Below are 19,737 nucleotides of genomic sequence, written 5' to 3' on the forward strand. Positions count from 1 at the left end.
AATTTCTTTTGGTTTGAGAGTTCAATAAGCCAAAACTGTTTTTAGAGCATAATATTAGGTATTTCAGTGGTATAGATGCTTCAAAAACATAACAGAATTTTTATCTATTTGTTTTCAGTATCTTCTATGAGGCAGCAACCCAAGCCAAGGTTATGTTGTAGACGTTGTTTTTAAGTCGTTTATTATTTCTGTGCTTATTCCTTGTGCCCATCTCTCTCTTCATGGAGGCTACTTTAAGGCCTTCTAAAAAAGTAGGCTTGGATGAGGAGGCCAAACTTTTCATCAGACTTTTGCCATAGGGTTAAGCGCCTTTATATACTGAGATGACTTTCAAGTCCTTTCTTGCTACATGGGATGAGGAAGTACTGGGCTTTTTATAACCATGTCCCACTTTTCTAGAGCCTCTCTATTCCCTTTCTTTTATACTTGAAAACTGATCAACCTGAATCAGTTAATAATATATTGCTACAAACAAGCAGCACTAAGCAAACAAAACACAATAACGTTCTGGCTCTTTCTAGCTACTTTCTATGAAGTAGCAAGTTTTCTAGGCACTTGATCTGCCTTATAAATTATTGCAGGCAACTAATAAATGTATTACCACTAAAATAAACAAAAAAAGAAAACCCTCTATCTTTACAGCCTGTGATAGTATTTCCTTGCCACCTCCTGTTTGGCTGCTAAGTCAATGGCACATATTTTAGGTTTTGGTTATGATATTATGCCATTTCTAATACGAATTATTTGTTATTGCATCTGAAGAACAAATTTGTAAATGACATTGTGTAGGGAGCCAGTTTTCTCAAAACTATTTCTCAAGACTGTATACTAAGCTAGTATTTTTAAACTTTTTTTTTGCTACAACCCAAAACAAAAAACACAATTTATATCATTCAATAAACAGATACAGACATAAACCTGTATGCATATACATGGATACCAGATGGGCCAACACTATGTCATATCTAAACTGGGACCATTACTGTCAAACCCATATGTGTGGTATGGGTATCTGAAATTCCCTTTATGAGGCTAAATTGATTTTTCACATGAATTTTTAAAAATTTGCTTGAAAACTGCTGAGTATTTTGTATTTTGGTATTTTTAGTAGAGACAGGGTTTCACCATGTTGGCCAGGATGGTCTTGATCTCCTGACCTCTTGATCCACCTGCCTCAGCCTCCCAAAGTGCTGGGATTACAGGCGTGAGCCACCACGCCCAGCTAACTGCTGAGTATTTTGAAATGGTATTTATGACAGCTAGGTTAGTCCTTTGAGACATTAGATTGATAGGAATTTTATATCCTGATTTAGTGTTACATTTATTAAAGAGTTTTAACGATTAAAAATAAATAATAAATACCATGTATTATATGATAATCATGTTTCATTTAAAAGTACATATGTATCTTTTCACTTATGATTTATCCCCTTTAGTGTTAAAGTATATTTCCATTTGATTTAACTTTAATAGTACTTAAAAGAATTAAGAATAAACAGTGAAAACAACATTAATCTTTTTAATATCTGAAAGAGGTCTTTATTATTATAATAATAACTACTGATAAGAGATGCAACTTTACAATCGGAGTACTGAGTTTTCTTTTTAAAAAGAATGATAAAGGCATTGTGTAATTTCCTAAAGTTTAAAGTACTGTGAAAGTGCATCTTAATGTTGGAAGGGTAACAAATCCTGAAGTTGATTAGTAAGACAAAATATAATAGCATCACAGTTCTTTTTTAAAAACCCCTAACTACAAAGAAAATACAAATTTGGAAATTTAAAAAATAAGAATCTGTTTGTTTCTTTGCATTTCTGCCATACTCTCTGAATTTGTAATTTTTTTTTTTTTTTTTGAGGCCCATTCACAGGACGCCATATGAACATAAAACTGTGTGGAAGTACCTGAAAACAATTCCAAATTTAACCTCTCAGCTAAATGATAAGCATCTGAAAACACTTAGTAAGACCGTCTTTTCCGAAACCTGGTTGAAAGGCAGCACAGGTAATAGACTGATGTGGGAAAAATTTGGCGAGATAAAATGCAGGCCACTATTTTGAGTTCTTTATCATTATTATGCTTAAAATTTCACTTGACAATTTCAGTTGATGTGGTAAAAATATACTATTTGGGTGTATTTCATTTGTAAGTTTATAAGTAGTGAAATGAATAACATCTCACATTTTAGTACTTAGAGTTTAAGATATACACTAGTGTTTCTCTGCCTGGAGAATGAATCAGAATTACTCAGTGATCACATTGAGACCCATATTGTTAGGTTTAAACATCAGAATTTCTGGTTCAGTAGGTATAGGATGAGGCCTCAATTTCGTTTATAATACCTCAGGTAATGCCACTAGTGCAGGCACCACACTTTTGGAACCAATATCTGAGATACACATTTAGTAACAATATAGTGTTGATTTTCATAGGTGAGACAGCAGATGGTCAATATGATTATTTGACTGAGTCAGGTACTAATCCAGATATAGGGAAAAAAGCCTCTCTGGATAGATTTTCATTTCCCAATTTTAGTTTTTGGTCCCTTCACGAAGGACTTAGTGGATATATTAATAGACTTGTTATATTTTAATTATGGGGGTAGGCATATAATTTAATACATTCTTTGTGTCAGAAGCATCCCTTTTTGTTCCTCAGAAAAACAAATGAAGGAAGATATTGCTATTATTATTCTCCACAGATGAGGACCCCTGAGGCACAACACAAATATCACACAGAGTATTCTTGCTTAGAATCGAGTTTCAAACACACTTCAACCAATTCTAAACTTGTTCTCTGTGTATTATGTCACTGTTAGTACAAACTGGTTTATCAAGATCATGACATTTAAAACCTAACTGGAATTTTAAAGAATATATGTCTATTGAAATAATTTACATATTTCCAGCATTTTCCTTCAATGATCTTCTCTCATAATTAGTTCTATTTAATCTGTGGTCAAGCAATGAAAAATAAATCAAAGGAATTTTAAAGGGGATGAAATAATTTTGAAAGGGAATAAAGGACAAACATTCAACATCACTTTGCCATTAGATTGAGGATAGTAATTAAAAATTAATTTGTTTTATAAATCACTGAAAACATATTTATAATGGTAAAAAATATGGGAACAACCTAAATGTCCTTGAATAGAAGATTGGCTACACATATTTTGATATATCTATTCTATAGAATTCTAAACAGTGATTAAAAAGAATGAGCTAGATTTATATATATTGTTATAGAAACATTAAAGACAGTAAATAGAATAATTGCAAATTATATTAACACATTTATGAAAAAGTCTAAATTTATACACACACACACATATATACATATATCTTTTTAAACTATACAAGTGGGTCCAGAAGGACATTCCAAAAATACATATTTTAAAAAATTGTTGCCTTAGTAGAGGGGAGTGAAATTGAGGGGTGATAAAGGGCTAAAATTAACTTTCTCCTACATATATTTGAGTTCGTTTTATTCTCTCACAGTAAATGTTCATTTGTTAATATTTGTAATTATACTTTTTTTCAAACATTTTCTAAAATTAAAATTAGAAACAAACGTTTAATTCTGATGGCACCTTAACTCAGGTGATTGATGATTAAAATATGAATTTTCAATCTTTCACAAGTGTCAGGCATTCCAACTTGCATTTCAATAGGGTGTACTTTCAACACTTAAAAATTAGGAGTCTCTGTGTTTACACCTACCTGTGTCAAAATCCCTCTCAAGTTTTTAAAGCATTTAGTTCCGACAGCTCAGATCTGTTTCACTACCAAAGAAGTCAACTCATTAAATATCTGACCTTTGTAGATTTCTTTGTTCATCCAATTTAATAAAAAGGCCCAACTAGGTGTCTGTCTCTCTCCTTTTTCTTTATTCATGTATGTGTTTCCCTCCCTCTGCTGTTATTTAAACTATTCCCTCTAGTAGCCCCTCATCACCAGGCTGCTGACTTTCAATCTGCTACTGGGGCTTCCATTTCTCTGGTGCAATTCCACACAGCTGTTTGTACCTTCTGGTCTATTTTCTGGCCACTAGTTCTTAAAGCCTCATTAAGAAAGCTTCCTAAACTTACCATTATTCACTAAACCTCTTGCTCATTCAGTTTTTATAAACAATCAAACAGTAACAGGAAAACAATATTATACTTCTAAGTAGTGAATAAAACACATTATGTGTCTCTAAGTTAAAATACTACAAAAATATGATTACTATATTATTATTTACTGACTATATTAACATTACTATATATGAGTACTTATATTAAAATTACTGTATGTAATATATTTTACAGATAGTCATCTCTCCATATACATGTGTAGGTAGATATAGTTTACTGAAGTCAAATGGAAGAATTTTTCATTAGATTACATTTTTATGGCCTGAACTAGGGACATTTTTATGATTGATAACCTAAAGCTCATGAAAACTAAAAGAACTGCCTGTTTAGTTACAACCTGTAACAATATCCCAGATCAAACTTTTATTATCTAGCTTTATGTTAATATTAAAACACATTTCTATAAAATGTTTTTCTCTTTTATATCTATGTCACCTTTACTGTTTTCTTTGTGTAGTCCTTTGTCTTACGGTATTATTTCCCTTCTATTTCTTTCATTTTATTTCATTCTGAACCCACTTTGGTGAGGTTGTATCTCAAAAACTCCAAAAGTCCTCATTTTCATTAAATTTTATATTTATTTTTAATGCTGAAAATATTTTTATGTTACTAAACTTCTAACATTTCTTTAACCTGCATATATTTTATTTTCTGTTGTGGTTTATATTTTATTTAACAACTAAAAATATGGTAGCTAAATCTCATGAAATATGTAGTGGGCGTCTTTTCTAGACATAAATTAACCATAATTCAAATAATTTATTCTTATAATAGAAGAAATAAAATCTTTAGCTGAGATTTAGTATAAATCTAGTCTTTATGTAGACTGATCAAGAAAAAAAGGAGATCCAAGAGAAACCCAGGAAAGGAAGGCTTCACTGCTGAATTTTACCAAACATTTTAAAAGAATTAATATCGATTATTCTTACATTCTTCCAAAAATTGAATAGGAGGGTATACTCCCAGACTAATTTTATGAGGCCAGCATTACCCTGACACTAAAGGCAGACAAGATAAATGAATTCAGTAAAATTGCAGGATACAAAATCAACATACAAAAATTAGTAGTGTTTCTCTAGTAATAAAATATTCAAAGAGAAAAATAAGCAAACAATTCCATTTACCAATAACAACAAAAAATCTAACCAAGGAAGTAAAAGACCTGCAAACTGTAAAGTAGAAAATATTGATAAAAGAAATTGAGAAAAAATAGTAATAAATAGAAAGCTGTCCTTTCTATGCTCATGGGTTTAAAAAATTAATATTGTTAAAATGCTCATACTATTCAAAGCGATCTATAAATTCAATGCATTCCCTATCAAAATTTCATGACATTTTTCACAGAAATAGAAAACAATTCTTAAATTCATATGGAACCACAAAAAAACCCAAATGGCCAAAACAATTTTGAGCAAAAAGAACAAAGCTAGAGGCATCACAGTCTCTGATTTCAAAATACATTGAAAAGTGATTATAATAAAAACGCAAGGCAATGGCATAAAAACAAATATGTTGATATGGTAAGGCTTTGTGTCCCCATCCAAATCTTATCTTGAATTGTATTGCCCATAATCCCCCCAAAACCCACATGCTCAGGGAGAAACCAAGTGGAGGTAGCTGAATCATGAGGGCAGTCACTCCCATTCAGTTCTCATGATACTGAGTGAGTTCTCATAGGATCTGATGGTTTTATAAGGCACTGTTCCCACTTTGCTTGATTTTTGACAAAGGTGCTAAAAACACTCAGTGGAGAAAGGACAGTCTCTTTAATAAGTGGTGTAGGAGATAAATGGTGTTTGAATTTATAAGTGATGACTTACAGTATCTGTAGAGGAAATTTCTAAGCAACAAAGTGATCAAGATATGGCCTGGCTATTTCTAACAACCTCGCTAGACTTCAGATTTGCTTGAGGCCTGCAGCCTCTTTCTTTTGGTCAATTTCTCCCTTTTGGAATGGGAATGTTTTTCCAATGCCTTTTTCCCCATTGTATCTTGGAAGTAAATAGTATGTTTTGATTTTATAGGCTCATAGGTGGGAGGAATATGGATTCAAACGCAGATAAGACCTTGGACTTGGGACTTTTGAGTTAATGCTGGAGCAAGTTAAGACTTTTGGGAATTATTGAGATGGGATAATTGTATTTTAGAATGTGAGAAGGATATGAGATTTGGGGGCCAGGGGCAGAATGATATAATTTGGACATCCCCTCCAAATCTCATGTTGAGATATAATTCCTAGTGTTGGAGATGTGGCCTGGTGCAAGGTTTCTGGTTCTTGGGGGTGGATCCCTTGTAACTTAGTACTGTCCTCATGATAGTGAGTGAATTCTCACAAGATCTGGTTGTTTAAATGTGTATGACACCCTCCCTTATTCTCTCTCCTGCTCCTTCTCTCTCCATGTGGTACGTCTGCTTCCATTTTACCTTCTACTATGAGTAAAAGCTCCTTGAGGCTTTCCCTGAAGCTGAGAGGATGCCAGCACCCACCATGCTCATGCAGCCTTTTTTTTTTTTTTTTTTTTTTTTGAGACGGAGTCTCGCTCTGTCGCCCAGGCTGGAGTGGTGCAGTGGTGCGATCTCGGCTCACTGCAAGCTCCGCCTCCTGGGTTCCCGCCATTCTCCTGCCTCAGCCTCCCTAGTAGCTGGGACTACAGGCGCCCGCCACCTCGCCTGGCTAATTTTTTTGTATTTTTTTAGTAGAGACGGGGTTTCACCGTGTTAGCCAGGATGGTCTTGATCTCCTGACCTCATGATCCACCCGTCTCGGCCTCCCAAAGTGCTGGGATTACAGGCTTGAGCCACCGCACCCGGCCTAAACATCTTTTCTTTACAATTGACCCAGTATCATGTGTTTCTTTATAGCAATGCATGAATGACCTAACACATGCTGTATTATAGAAACTCATAACTTAGATATAATGAACAAGTTCAGATACAAACTATCATAGTTGACTCAAAAGAAGGATAACTTGAAGGATAACTAAAATAATGTATTAAATTGGTAATTTAAATTATTCTCACAAAGAAAATCCCTGACCCACATGGATTCATAATGAAGTCTGTCAAGTATTTAAAGGAGACTCTATAGCACACGTATTGAACAGTTAAGAATAAAAGTTAATTTATAAAAATGCAATTAAGAAATTCAATTCAATTTGCCAATAACATAAAAAATATAACCTGCTTAGGAATAAATTTTATAAATGAAGTGCAAGACTTGTACATTGAAAACTATAAAACTGTTGAAATAAATTAGTAAATAAATAGAAGGTAATTCAATGTTCATAGATCTACATAATTAATATTGATAAGATAACAATACTATTTATATTGATCTACAGATTCAACACAATCCCTAACAAAATACCAATTGCCTTTTTTTTTTTGCAGAAATTAATAAGCTGATCTTAAAATTCATATAGAAATTTAGGGGATGCAAAACAGTCAAAACTTTTTTGAAAACAAATGATAAAGTTGAAGGACTCACACTTCTCTATTTCAAAACTACTACAAACCTATAGTAACATAACAGTGTGATATTGGCATAGATATATATATATAGAGAGAGATAGATCAATGGAACAGACTGAGTCCAGAAATAATGTTTTAACTTGATGGTCTATTGGTTTTAGACAAGGTTGCCAAGACAATTCAGTGGTGGAAAGAAAACTCTTTTCAACAAATTATGCTTGAGGAACTAAGATGCTAGATAATGAAGATAGACCATACACACTTATTTACTTACACCATACACAAATATTTACCAAATGTGAATCGAGAATATAAATGTAATAATTAAAACTATAAAACTTTTAGAAGAAAACTTAAGAATCTTCATAATCACAGGTTAAGCCATGCGTTTTTACACATAACACTGACAGTACAAGACACAAAGAAAATATTGAATAATTTGGACCTTATAAAAATTAAAATATTTTGAGCTTCAAAGAATAGAATCAACAAGGTAAAAATGCAGCCCTTGAAATGGAACACAGTACTTGCAAATCATATATCTAATAAGGGTCTCATGTCCAGAATGTGAAGAACTTGTAAACCTCAATAACAAGAAGACAATTAACCGAATTTAAAAATGAGTATATTAGCTGAATAGATACATTTTCAGAGAAGATATAGCCAATAAGCATGTGAAAATGTCCAATGTTATTGTCATTAAGCAATTCCAAATAAAAACCACAATGGCATACTACTCCATCTCCACTATCATGATTAAAATATAAAAGAAAGTATTAAGTGTTGGTATGGATGTAGAGAAGTTGAAGCTCATACATTTCTCTTGGGATTGTAAGATGAAGACACTTTGTAAAACAGTTTGGCAGTTCCTCAAATATTAACCATAATGTTACATTTGCCCCGTGTAGTAGTTTGTTCTCACGTTGCTAATAAAGACATACCTGAGACTGGATAATTTATAAAGGAAAGAAGTTTAATGGACTCACAGTTCCACATGGTCAGGGAAGCCTCAAAATCATGGCGGAGGGTGAAGGGGAAGCAAGACACGTCTTACATAGTGACAGACAAGAGACGATGAGACCCAAGTGAAAGGGGAAACCCCTTATGAAACCATCAGATCTCATGAGACTTATTCACTACCATGACATAGTATGGAGGAAACCGCCCCATGATTCAATTATCTCACACTGGATCCCTCCTATAGCACATGGGAATTATGGGAGCTACAATTCAAGATATGATTTAGGTGAGGACACAGCCAAACCATTTCACTTCTGGCCCCTCCCAAATCTCATGTCTTCACTTTTCAAAACCAATCATGTCTTCCCAACTATCTCCCAAAGTCTTAATTCATTTTAGCATTAACTCAAAAGTCCACAGTCCAAAGTCTACTCTGAGACAAGGCAAGTCCCATCCACTTGTGCGCCTGTAAAATCAAAAGCAAATTCCTTACTTACTAGATACAATCAGGGTACAGGCATTGGGTAAATACAGCTGTTCCAAATGGGAGAAATTGGCCAAAACCAAGGGGCTAAAGGCCCCATGCAAGTCCAAAATGCAGCTGGGCAGTCAAATCTTAAAGCTTCAAAATGATCTCCTTTAACTCCATGTCTCACATCCAGGTCACACTGATACAAGAGATGGGTTCCCATATCTTGGGCGGCTCCACCCCTGTGGCTTTGCAGGATACAGCCTCACTCCCAGCTACTTTCATGGGCTAGTGCTGAGGGTCTGCAGTTGTTCTTTTCTATCACATCATCAGGCTGCAAATTTTTTGAATTGTTACACTGTTTTCCTTTTAAAACTGAATGCTTTTAACAGCACCCAAGTCACCTCTTGAATGCTTTGCTGATACCCTAAATCATCTTCCTCAAGTTCAAAGTTCCACAGTCCTCTAGGGCAGGGGCAAAATGCTGCCAGTCTCTTTGCTAAAACATAGCAACAGTCACCTTTTCTCCAGTTCCCAACAAGTTCTTTATCTCCATCTGAGACCACCTTAGCCTGGATTTTACTGTCCATATCACTCTGAACATTTTGGTCAAAGCCATTCAACTAGTCTCTAGGAAGTTCCAAACTTTTCCACATTTTCCTGTCTTCTTCTGAGCCCTCCAAACTGTTCCAACCTCTGCCTGTTACCCAGTTTCCAAATCATTTCCACATTTTTGGGTATGTTTACAGCAGCACCTCACTCTACCAGTATCAATTGACCTTATTAGTTTGTTTTCAAGCTGCTAATAAAGACATGACTGAGACTGGGTAATTTATAAAAGAAAGAGATTTAATAAACTCACAGTTCCATGTGACTAGGGAGGCCTCACAATCATGGCAGAGGGCAAGAGGGAAGCAAGACACATCATACATGGCAGCGGGCAAGAGAGAATGAGAGCCAAGAGAAAGTGGAAACCCCTTCTAAAACTATCAGCTCTTGAGAGACTTACTCACTACCCCAAGAACAGTATGGAGGAAACTGCCCCCATGATTCAGTTGTCTCCCACCAGGTCCCACAACATGTGGGAATTATGGGAGCTACAATTCAAGATGAGATTTGGGTGAGGACACAGTTAAACTATATCACCCCAGAATTCCACTCCTAAATACACACCTAAGAAATGAAAATATACATTAATGCAAAACTTATATATAAATGTTTATATAGCAGTATTATTCACAGTAGCCATAATGTGGAAAAAGACCGAATTTCCATCAATGAGTGAAGGAACTTTTTAAAAGTATGTACATATCATTATAATAGAAAATTTTTTGGTGAAAAAAGTGATGAAGTACTGATATATGCCACAATTTGTGTAAACCTTGAAACCATTATGATAAATAAAAGAAGCCAGTCACAAAAGGCCACATGTTTATGATTGCTTTTATATGAAATCTCCAGAATAGGCCAATTCATCTGGACATCAAGTAACATAATGGTTGCCACCTTTGGGACGTCGGGTAAGGGACATTATTCCTGATGCATAAGAGTTTCTTTTGGGAATGATAAATGATGGGTGCTGATGAGTTGATGGGTGCAGCACACCAACATAGCACAAGTATACAAATGTAACAAACCTGCACGTTATGCACATGTACCCTAGAACTTAAAGTATAATAATAATAATAATAATAAAAAGAAAAAAAAATTCTGACATTAGATTGTGATGAGATTCAACATGTTTTACATATACTAAAAATCAACAGAATAGTACATTTTTAAAGGGTGAATTTCATTGAATTGAATCTTAATAAGCCTTTTTAAAAATTGAGGTAAAATTCATATAATGTGAATCTTTTAGAGTGTACAATTCAGTGACATTTAACACATTCAAAATATTTTGGAACCATCACAGCATCCAGTTCCCCCAAATTTCTACCATCCCAAAATGGAACCCCTTGCCCATTAAGCAATCACTCACCATTCCCCTAGACCCTGGTAGCCACTAACCTGTTCTCTGTTTCTATGGTTTTATTTATTCTGAACATTTTGTATGAATGGAATCATACAATATGTGACCTTTTGTGTTGAGTTCTTTCACTTAACATAGTGTTTTCATGGTTTATCTGCATTGCATTATGTACTTCATTGAACCTCATGAGCTGTTAATTGTTCCTTTAATAGCTGAATAATATTCTCTTATGTAAGCTATTTTTAAAAATGCTTTCAAAAATTCAATTGGAGACCAATGGACACCACTAATGCAAGCCAGCTCCTAGAGATCTCTGTGACTGAAGTCAATTTCTTTTAATAAATTTGTTTAATATGAAAAGAGAAATACAAAAGATATTTTAAAAGTCCACTAGCAATGGGTTAGCTGAGAAATCTTTTTATGAAATGATTTAAACAAAGTTAAGTAAAATGAAAAATTAGTATATCAGAGATATCAGTATGCCACCATTGAATATATCATACATGTACACTAAACTACTTCAGAAATATGATTTACCTGTGTTTTCCCACTCCCTTCAGAAAGCACCTTTGCATAGTATACTGCATGGAATTCTGTCATATGAGAAAGAAATTTATTTCTTATAGATTGTCTATAATCTCTTATATTAGAGTAACACTATTTTATGATGTATACATTCCTTTTACTACCATTAATCCTTTGATAGACAGTCCTCTCAGCTGTGCAGGACAGAGCTCACTGTCCCTTTCTTATGTTTGAGGACTCTGAGTTTCAAAATCTTACTAGTTCTACATAGTGAAGGGTAGAACCAAGCCTTTTGAGTCTGGGTCTTCTGAAGCCAACCTTTAGCTTTTTTTTTACCCTTTTTCATGAATTACATTTTTCAATGAATAAAATTAAACTACAATGTCAAGGAACCATGTTTATTAACATGCATCATCAAACAGCCTTCACTAGAATAATATGTGACATTAATTGATACAGGTTTTGATGGGTAATCTAAAATATCTTTGCTGAAATGCTGGCTTATGGAAATCAGTGCTATTGCTTTTATGATCTTTTCTACTGTGAGAACAGTCTTGCATGGTGATGCTAATTCTGTCCCTGTTATCTGTTATCAGTAGAATGGCTCTTGATGTAATATGTCCTTTTTATGGCACTAGTCTGAATTTAATGTTCAATGTAAATTTTAATCTTTTAAATATCTGCAAAATATACTCTTTTTATAAAAGTGGTACCAATAAGAGAGTTAAGATGATTTTTTAATGACAAAGGAAAATAATAAATATGTGTTTATTTTAAAACTTAAAATAGAGCATTGAAAAACGTGATTATATAGCACATTATAAATAGACCAAAAGTCAAAAGAAGATGTAAAATAAACTTGTAATAAGATGTATCGGCTAAAAATCTTGTATTTTATGGCAAAATGAATCAAATAGTCACTCAGTTTTGTACCCATAAGGTGATACAGTTTTATCCCTATGAAATTGGAGATTTAGTAAAATTGATACATTTAGGATTAAACTGTGGTATGACTTAATATTAGAATCACAGCGAAGATTTCAGAAAAATATTTTGAGTTATTATGTACTTCAATCAAAATCTAAGCTAGACAACAAACATAGAAGAAATAAGATTGCATAAAATTTGTTGGTGTATTTTAAGGTAGATATTTTTTAACAAGTTTTTTTTTTTTTTTTTTAAGTAGCCACAGGGACTGTTAAATGTTAATATCTGAAGTAAGTTAAAATAACCTTTTCACTGGAGAGAACAAAAGGTTTGACTTTAATAGTCAACAATTCATATTTATTATCAGAAAGAATGACTGAAGAAACCAACAATTTGAAACCTCATATTATTGTTTATGTAGATTATTATCAAGATTAACTGGTTTATACTAGAAATCTTGAAAAGCCAATTCATCTGGTTATCCAAGTATATATTTTAAAATCAGTAAAAAGTGGAGAAACCACCTGGACTTTATATGTCTTAAGAATTGATATTTTTAAAAAAAATTTAAAAGACCTCTCTGAGATTTTTGTTTGTTTTAGTAGAAGGGCTTTTCATAGCAAATGTTAAAAGCTTAATGGTATACAACTTGGAGTCAGAAAAAAACACCTTCTTTTGGTGTGGTAAGTGCTTCTATTTATTTTCAGAGGTAAAAAATTCTTAGCTCTTCCACCCAAATACCTATGAGTGTAAGAACCATAATGCTTTTTTCAGGCATATGGGGACTTCTTCAACATCCCGAAGCTATTTGTTCCTCACCGCTCCTAGCAGGGCTAACTCTAACATACACATGCTCTTGATCTGAAACATAACTTAATCTGCAGTGGTCAGACATAATAGTTATTCAAAAAATAGTTGATACATAAATCTATGCATTAACTAGTATTGGAAGTAATTTCCAACAATGTAACCTTTAATACACAGTACTGATCTAAAGTTCGTTCAGGAACAATGTATTTATTGCTAGATGATAATCTGAAATAGATGTAGTTCATGCATTCTTCCAGATAAACTAATGATTATCATTCAATTATAATGCTGAATTCTAAGGCCATATATCAAGGTGCCATTCTTTTGATCTTCCCATGTAAAAGTGATTTTTAAATTCTTAGAAATAGTCTATTATGCTTGGTAAAGGGTATTCTATTAATTAGTTTTGTGAAAATCTTAGTTATGTTTATATTAAAGTGTAAACTTTTGGGAGAAATATATTCAATGTTATTGAGCCTTTTTGTAGTTACTAAATCCTGTAACTGATCATATTTCCTCCCTTTAAAAACTATTTGATTTAAAATATATATGACATTGTTTTGATATAAATATTAAAACATTGAAATGTTTTAAAAGTAAGGAAAATGGAGCTGAAATTGTCCCTGTATCCAGTATTACCTCCTTGCAAAGATATAGAATTTCACACAATATTATTCTTGTCTTCATCAGTTTTTCCTATAATATTTATCTTCATTATGTTTCATTAACATTTTAAACAATATTGTCTGTATTTTTGAATGCTCACAAAATAAATCCTTTTAGATAACAAATGAAATCCTTTACTGAAAAAATTCAAAGGCTTTGATTTTAATATGTATTATGATGCATAATAAGAAACTGTTTTCCTTCTCTGGAAATTTTTAATGTAAATGTGAAATATTTGAAGAAATGATAAAAAATAAATTAATTTGTATATATTTTTGAATCTTACTTCAAAATGATACACGAGGCTTAGACATACATGTGTCATTTGATAACTGTCTTAAGTATATATAAATCAAAAAACATTTTCATTATTACTTCAACTATAAAAACACAAATTCAGTAAGTACTTCAAATCTTGGAAGAATAACTTGAAAACTACAATAAGTATTGTAAAAGGTGAGGATGAATGAGACTGAACTTGAAGAAACTGTGGGACATAAATGAAAACAGACTCTCATCAGCACATAGGTCCTCTGCATGTGGACGTGATTACACAGAGATGTGTAAAGTCTTAGTGATATCAGTGTGGTCTTGAAATACTTAAATACCCTTCAAGACAAATTATACCTTCAACTTAACCACAAATCAATGAATACATCCTATGATAGGATGTCTAAAGACCATATATATGTATATATAGCCAGAATATATATGCATATATATAGCCAGAATACTCCTATAGTAACTCTTAAGTACACAGTGATGGTCAGCAAGTGATAAAATACTAAATACTGACTTGGAGCTTAGCCGAACAGTTGGATGGACAAGTCATGAACAACTGAAATTCATAATTATATTAAATAAACACAATTTCTAAACTGTTCAATATTTATTATTCATGCTTACTGTTTGGAATCAGGCATATCTACATTAGTTTTGAACCAAACAATGTTAAAATAGTCACATGCTTATACAATTACTTACAGGAATAACAAGAGTTAACTATATTTTAGGTACCTTCATATACTTCTTTAATATTTTGACTAACTAGTATCTTAATAGATGTCCATTCACTAGGTCATATATTTTACAAGTCTAAAAAATTCATATTATTAGCCTAAAAACAACAGGCAATAAAAAGGTTTAATTATCATAAATTCCTATAAATTTTGGGAATAAACTTTTAAAGTTAAGCTCAACATTCACCTAATTGAACTGCTAATATTTCTGTAAACACCACTCTTTTTTTGGTCATACAAATATGTTACACTTCATCAATCTTTTTAAAAAGGTAGTACATATTTTCCTATCACGAATACTGTGGTCCTGAATATATATTTACAGTAACTTTTACTTCTATTTTGGATTATTTATTTGTGACAGATTTCTAAATTTAAAAGTAATGAATAAAAATGTGGGAATATTTTAATATCTCTTGATACTTGCCTACAAATGATAGGAAATGTATCATCCCACTGTTACATGAGAATGTTAACATGTTAACATGAGAATGCCATTATTGCTGCATTATAAATTTTAAGGCTTTGGTAATTCAAATGTTGAAAATCACCCTCTCCCCATATTTGAGAGTCACTACTGGCTCTGACTGTCCCTGCCAAGCAGGCTGCCCCTTTTCTTTCTCTGTCCTTATTTTTGGTGTTTCCTGCCACTTTTCTGTTGAACTCCAGTGTTCTCTCTTGGATAATGTATTTGAGGTATGGTTTTCTCATACATTATTTTTGTCCTTATAAGTGGATAAAGTGTCTATGAGATGCCTCTAGTCAGTCATTTTGAACCAGTCATACCTCATTTTAAAAATCAGTATTCCTTTTATTCTAATTGAACACTCTGTCATTGGTTATTTAAAAGATAATTCCAATTTTAAGTGTTCTCCTAAGTATGTCCTAGCCTGCTTTTAAGTGAATTCTTTAAAATACTTTTTCCTGTACTCTGCTTCTGGCAAACTGGGTAATTCACTGTTCTTTATCAACCTTCCCAGCTTGACTGAAGACCATGAAGTACTCCATGTTACCTGCTTCTGTGTCTTGTTCATTTGATTTCCTATTATACAAATATTTTTCCTTCCATTGTCTGTCAATCAAAATTGTATCTACATTTCAAGATCCATCATAAATGCTTCTTTTTCATGAAGTCATTCCATATCTTTCCCATCAGGCACAATTTATTTCTTCTTCAGACCTTCATATCATTTTAGGTACTCATTTAGGGATATTTGCCTTGTGATGCTTCTTATAATTATATACTTTGTAATTTCCACAGTACTAGAAGATTATTTGTTTTTATTTTGGAACAAAGAGTATCAATATTTGAAGGCAGTTTCAATAGAAGCTCTGAGCTCAAAATAGAATAAAATAAATTTCTTTACATCCCTTCCAGTTAGCTGTATAATATTTACATATTTGCTTTTTTATTCTCAAAATAAATATCCACTTTTATTTGCATATTGTCTTCTACAAGTTATTGCATTATTCTAAGCAAGGTTATTAGACTTGTGTCTTAAAATAACTACTCCTGGTACCTTAGAAGAGGAAAAATTGGACCTATGCAAAATAATCCCATTTCCAAAGATTATTGAATATCATAAAAGCTATGAAGAGGCCATTTATTGCTTTGTTATCTTATCTCTGCAATCATTTAGACCTTATAAAGAGATTCCATAAATTAATCCATCTGGCTTAAAATTTATATAACTTTCCTATATTTTTCCTAGGCTTCCATATAAGAGCCTGAGAAGAAAATTGACTATCAAAGAGTTTTATCTTATTCCTCAATAGACAGAATTCTAAGGAAAAAAAAAAAAAAAAAAAAAAGAGTTGATCTTCAAATATTTTATAAAATTCTTTGGAGAGAAATACTATAGGGGATCATTAATTAAGCTTTCATTTATTCGACGAGTGTTTTTGCTAAATGTTTAAAATTATCCAGGCTGTGTGATATGAGCTGGAGATACAGAGAGCAGTCAGAGTTTCTTCTCTCAAGAGGTTACAGTCTATTGACAGAGACTGAAAACAAAGAGTGCCATGGCAAAAATTCTGTGAAGAAAGATAGCAGAGGAGGCCTGTTAATTAGGCTGGATGAGGGCAGGGCTGAGGTCAGAAAAGGCTTCCCTGGTAGATAGAGAACACTTAAACTCAATTTTATAGGGCAAGGAGGGATTTGCCGCTGACAATATGACCTTATTCATCCAATTACAGTTCCTTGAAACTTTTAAGTCCTTCTAGAACGGCTGATTTTAGCTGAAGGTCTTTGTACCAGAGAGTGGGAAATCTTTAGCAAGATTCACAATCATGATTACTTTAATCAAATTTTGTAACTGGCCTTTAACTTTTCAAAAAGTCACTATCAAAATGATTAAAGTTTCCCTAGTATTTTTAATTCTTTTGTAATGCCTTTTGTTCATTAATAAAAGTATAGTTAAGAGCTATTTTCAAATATGGGGTCCTGCACTAGGAGATTTCTCAAGTCCTTATGAGAATAGTTCTTTGACTTTTCATGTAATAGAAGCTAGGTATATAAATACTTTTATGAAACTTATTTCTAACCAACTTGATTTTGATAAATTCCTTTACTTTTGCAGAGTCTGGGAATCATTATTTAATGGGCTGGAAATCAGTATTATTTCCTTATTGTCTGATTTTTCTTAAATGCTTGTATTTTTCTTAAAGAATACATGAAATCATTTTATGTATTTTGAATATTTGAATAAGGAATCCATGCTATTTGTTTCTTCTCACTGGTTAAAAATTTCGAATGCTTATATTTATCTTGCATTATTAACAAATGTCTTTTTTCTCACAGTTCCTACAGTTAACATCACTTTGTGCTCTGTTAGTAATATTTTAATTGTTCTTTGAGAGCTTAACTAGATAGTAATCTTTTTTAGACAGTTTTTATAGTATTTAAATAATTTTTCTATAAATTTGGGGATTTATGTCAAATATTCTTTGAATTTTATTTTGAGAAGCTTTTGTAAATTCAGTTTCTGCTAAATTTTATACTTTTCTCTGAACTCTTCATTTTAACTCCATTTATATTTTTAAATTTTTTGTTTGAATAAGGATCCTTTTCCTTTTTTATTCTCCTCTAGTACATCTATACAGAACTCACCTAAAATTTCATTTCACTCTGCATATATGTCTGAAATTTAAAAAAAAAAAAACTTTTATTTTCAAATTTCTTCTAAAATAATTTTGATAGATTTATGAATACACCAACTATGTTAATTTAAGGAAATAATTGAGGGTCAATTTCTGAACTCTGTTACAAATAATATATGAGTCCATTTTCACACTGCTATAAAGGAATACCTGAGACTGGGTAATTATTTATAAAGAAAAGAGGTTTAATTGGCTCATGGTACCACAGTCTGTATAGAAGCCATGATGCTGGCATCTGCTCAACTTATGGGGAGGCCTCAGGAAACTAACAATCATGGCAGAAGTGAAATGGGAGCCAGCACTTTATATAGCTGAGAGCAGGAGGAACAGAGAGAGGAGGGAGATGCCACAGAGTTTTAAACAGCGGGATTTCATGAGAAATCTATCACTAGAACTGCATCGAGAGGATGGTGCTAAACCATTCATGAACAATTCACCCCCATGATCCAGTCACTTCCCACCAAGGCCCCATCTCCAACATTAGGGATTACAATTCAACACGAGATTTGGGCAGGGACACAGATCCAAGCCATATCGAATGGTAAGAATTCTTTTAATTCTCATTGAAGTTGTTTATAAGATCTATAAAACTAACATACATTTGTACATATATATTTATATATACATTTTATATCTAGACATAACTACATAAATACACACGCGCAAATTACACACACAGAGCACTCCTATGTGTGTATGTATGTTTGTATGTATGTGTGTATGCTTCAGATGTTAGAATACATTTGAAAACTTCCAGAAATTAACGTACTTTGTAACTTTTGATGAGTTACTTTATCATTCTGAGCCTTGGTTTCTTCATCTGAAATATGCACTAACAATGTATGATTTTCTGGGTTATTGGAAGAATTAGTGTTAGAACACGTAGCACAGTGCATGACAAACATTTCATGCTTGGTATGTGATATTTACTCTTCATGGCATGTTTGGTATATATGAATAACAGTAATAGCTGTTTCTAGATTTAAGAAATCCAGATTAAAATGTTGCTTCTTAATGAGTCATTTATTTAGGAATAGCCCATCAATCCATTTGTCATTAAGATCTGAAAACATTAACCTCTCTTTTATGGAGACCATCTAGTGAAAGGTATACTTACAGTTCTAATCAAGCACTGTTATTTTGCTCAATAATTAACAATGTCTTTTTTACAAGTCTCTTTAAAAAGAGACTTATTTTTAACGTCTCAGAAAACTTACAATCATGGAAGAAGGCAAAATGGGAGCCAGTACTTCATATGGTTGAGAGCTGAAGGAAGAGAGAGTATGGGAGGGTGCCACATAAGTTGTTCTCTTAGGAACAAGTAACTCATACTACCAAATCTCTTTCTAGACTTGTTTTTGTATTATAACGTTTGTATCTTAAACATGCATTCATAGGCAGACATATATTTACTTTTATTTTAAACTGTTTAAATGAACATATATTACTTTGTAATATATTTTTTAACTGAAAATGACACATACTAAATAACACATTGTAGTCTTATTTTATCGTAATTGAAACAATATCGCTAAGCAATATATTTCAAGAATGAGACAGAGAGGGGAGGGGAGGGGAAGAAAGAGAGAATTCTATGTCAAATTACAAAGACTAGTATCGTCATGT

At 32.6% G+C, this 19,737-nt stretch overlaps 1 protein-coding gene across 2 annotated transcripts in view; it reads left to right on the top strand.

The window, feature by feature from the left end:
* The window catches only part of CNBD1 (cyclic nucleotide binding domain containing 1), a 585,185-nt gene that overhangs the window by 331,511 nt on the left and 233,937 nt on the right, over positions 1 to 19,737 (top strand). For both annotated transcript variants that reach the window (XM_025394780.1, XM_025394781.1), the window contains exon 5: positions 1,860 to 2,005. In XM_025394780.1, coding sequence (XP_025250565.1) covers positions 1,860 to 2,005 — 146 coding nt within the window. The remainder of the gene's footprint in view (positions 1 to 1,859; positions 2,006 to 19,737) is intronic.

This window comes from Theropithecus gelada, chromosome 8, assembly GCF_003255815.1.
Source record: "Theropithecus gelada isolate Dixy chromosome 8, Tgel_1.0, whole genome shotgun sequence".
Lineage (NCBI taxonomy): Eukaryota > Metazoa > Chordata > Mammalia > Primates > Cercopithecidae > Theropithecus > Theropithecus gelada.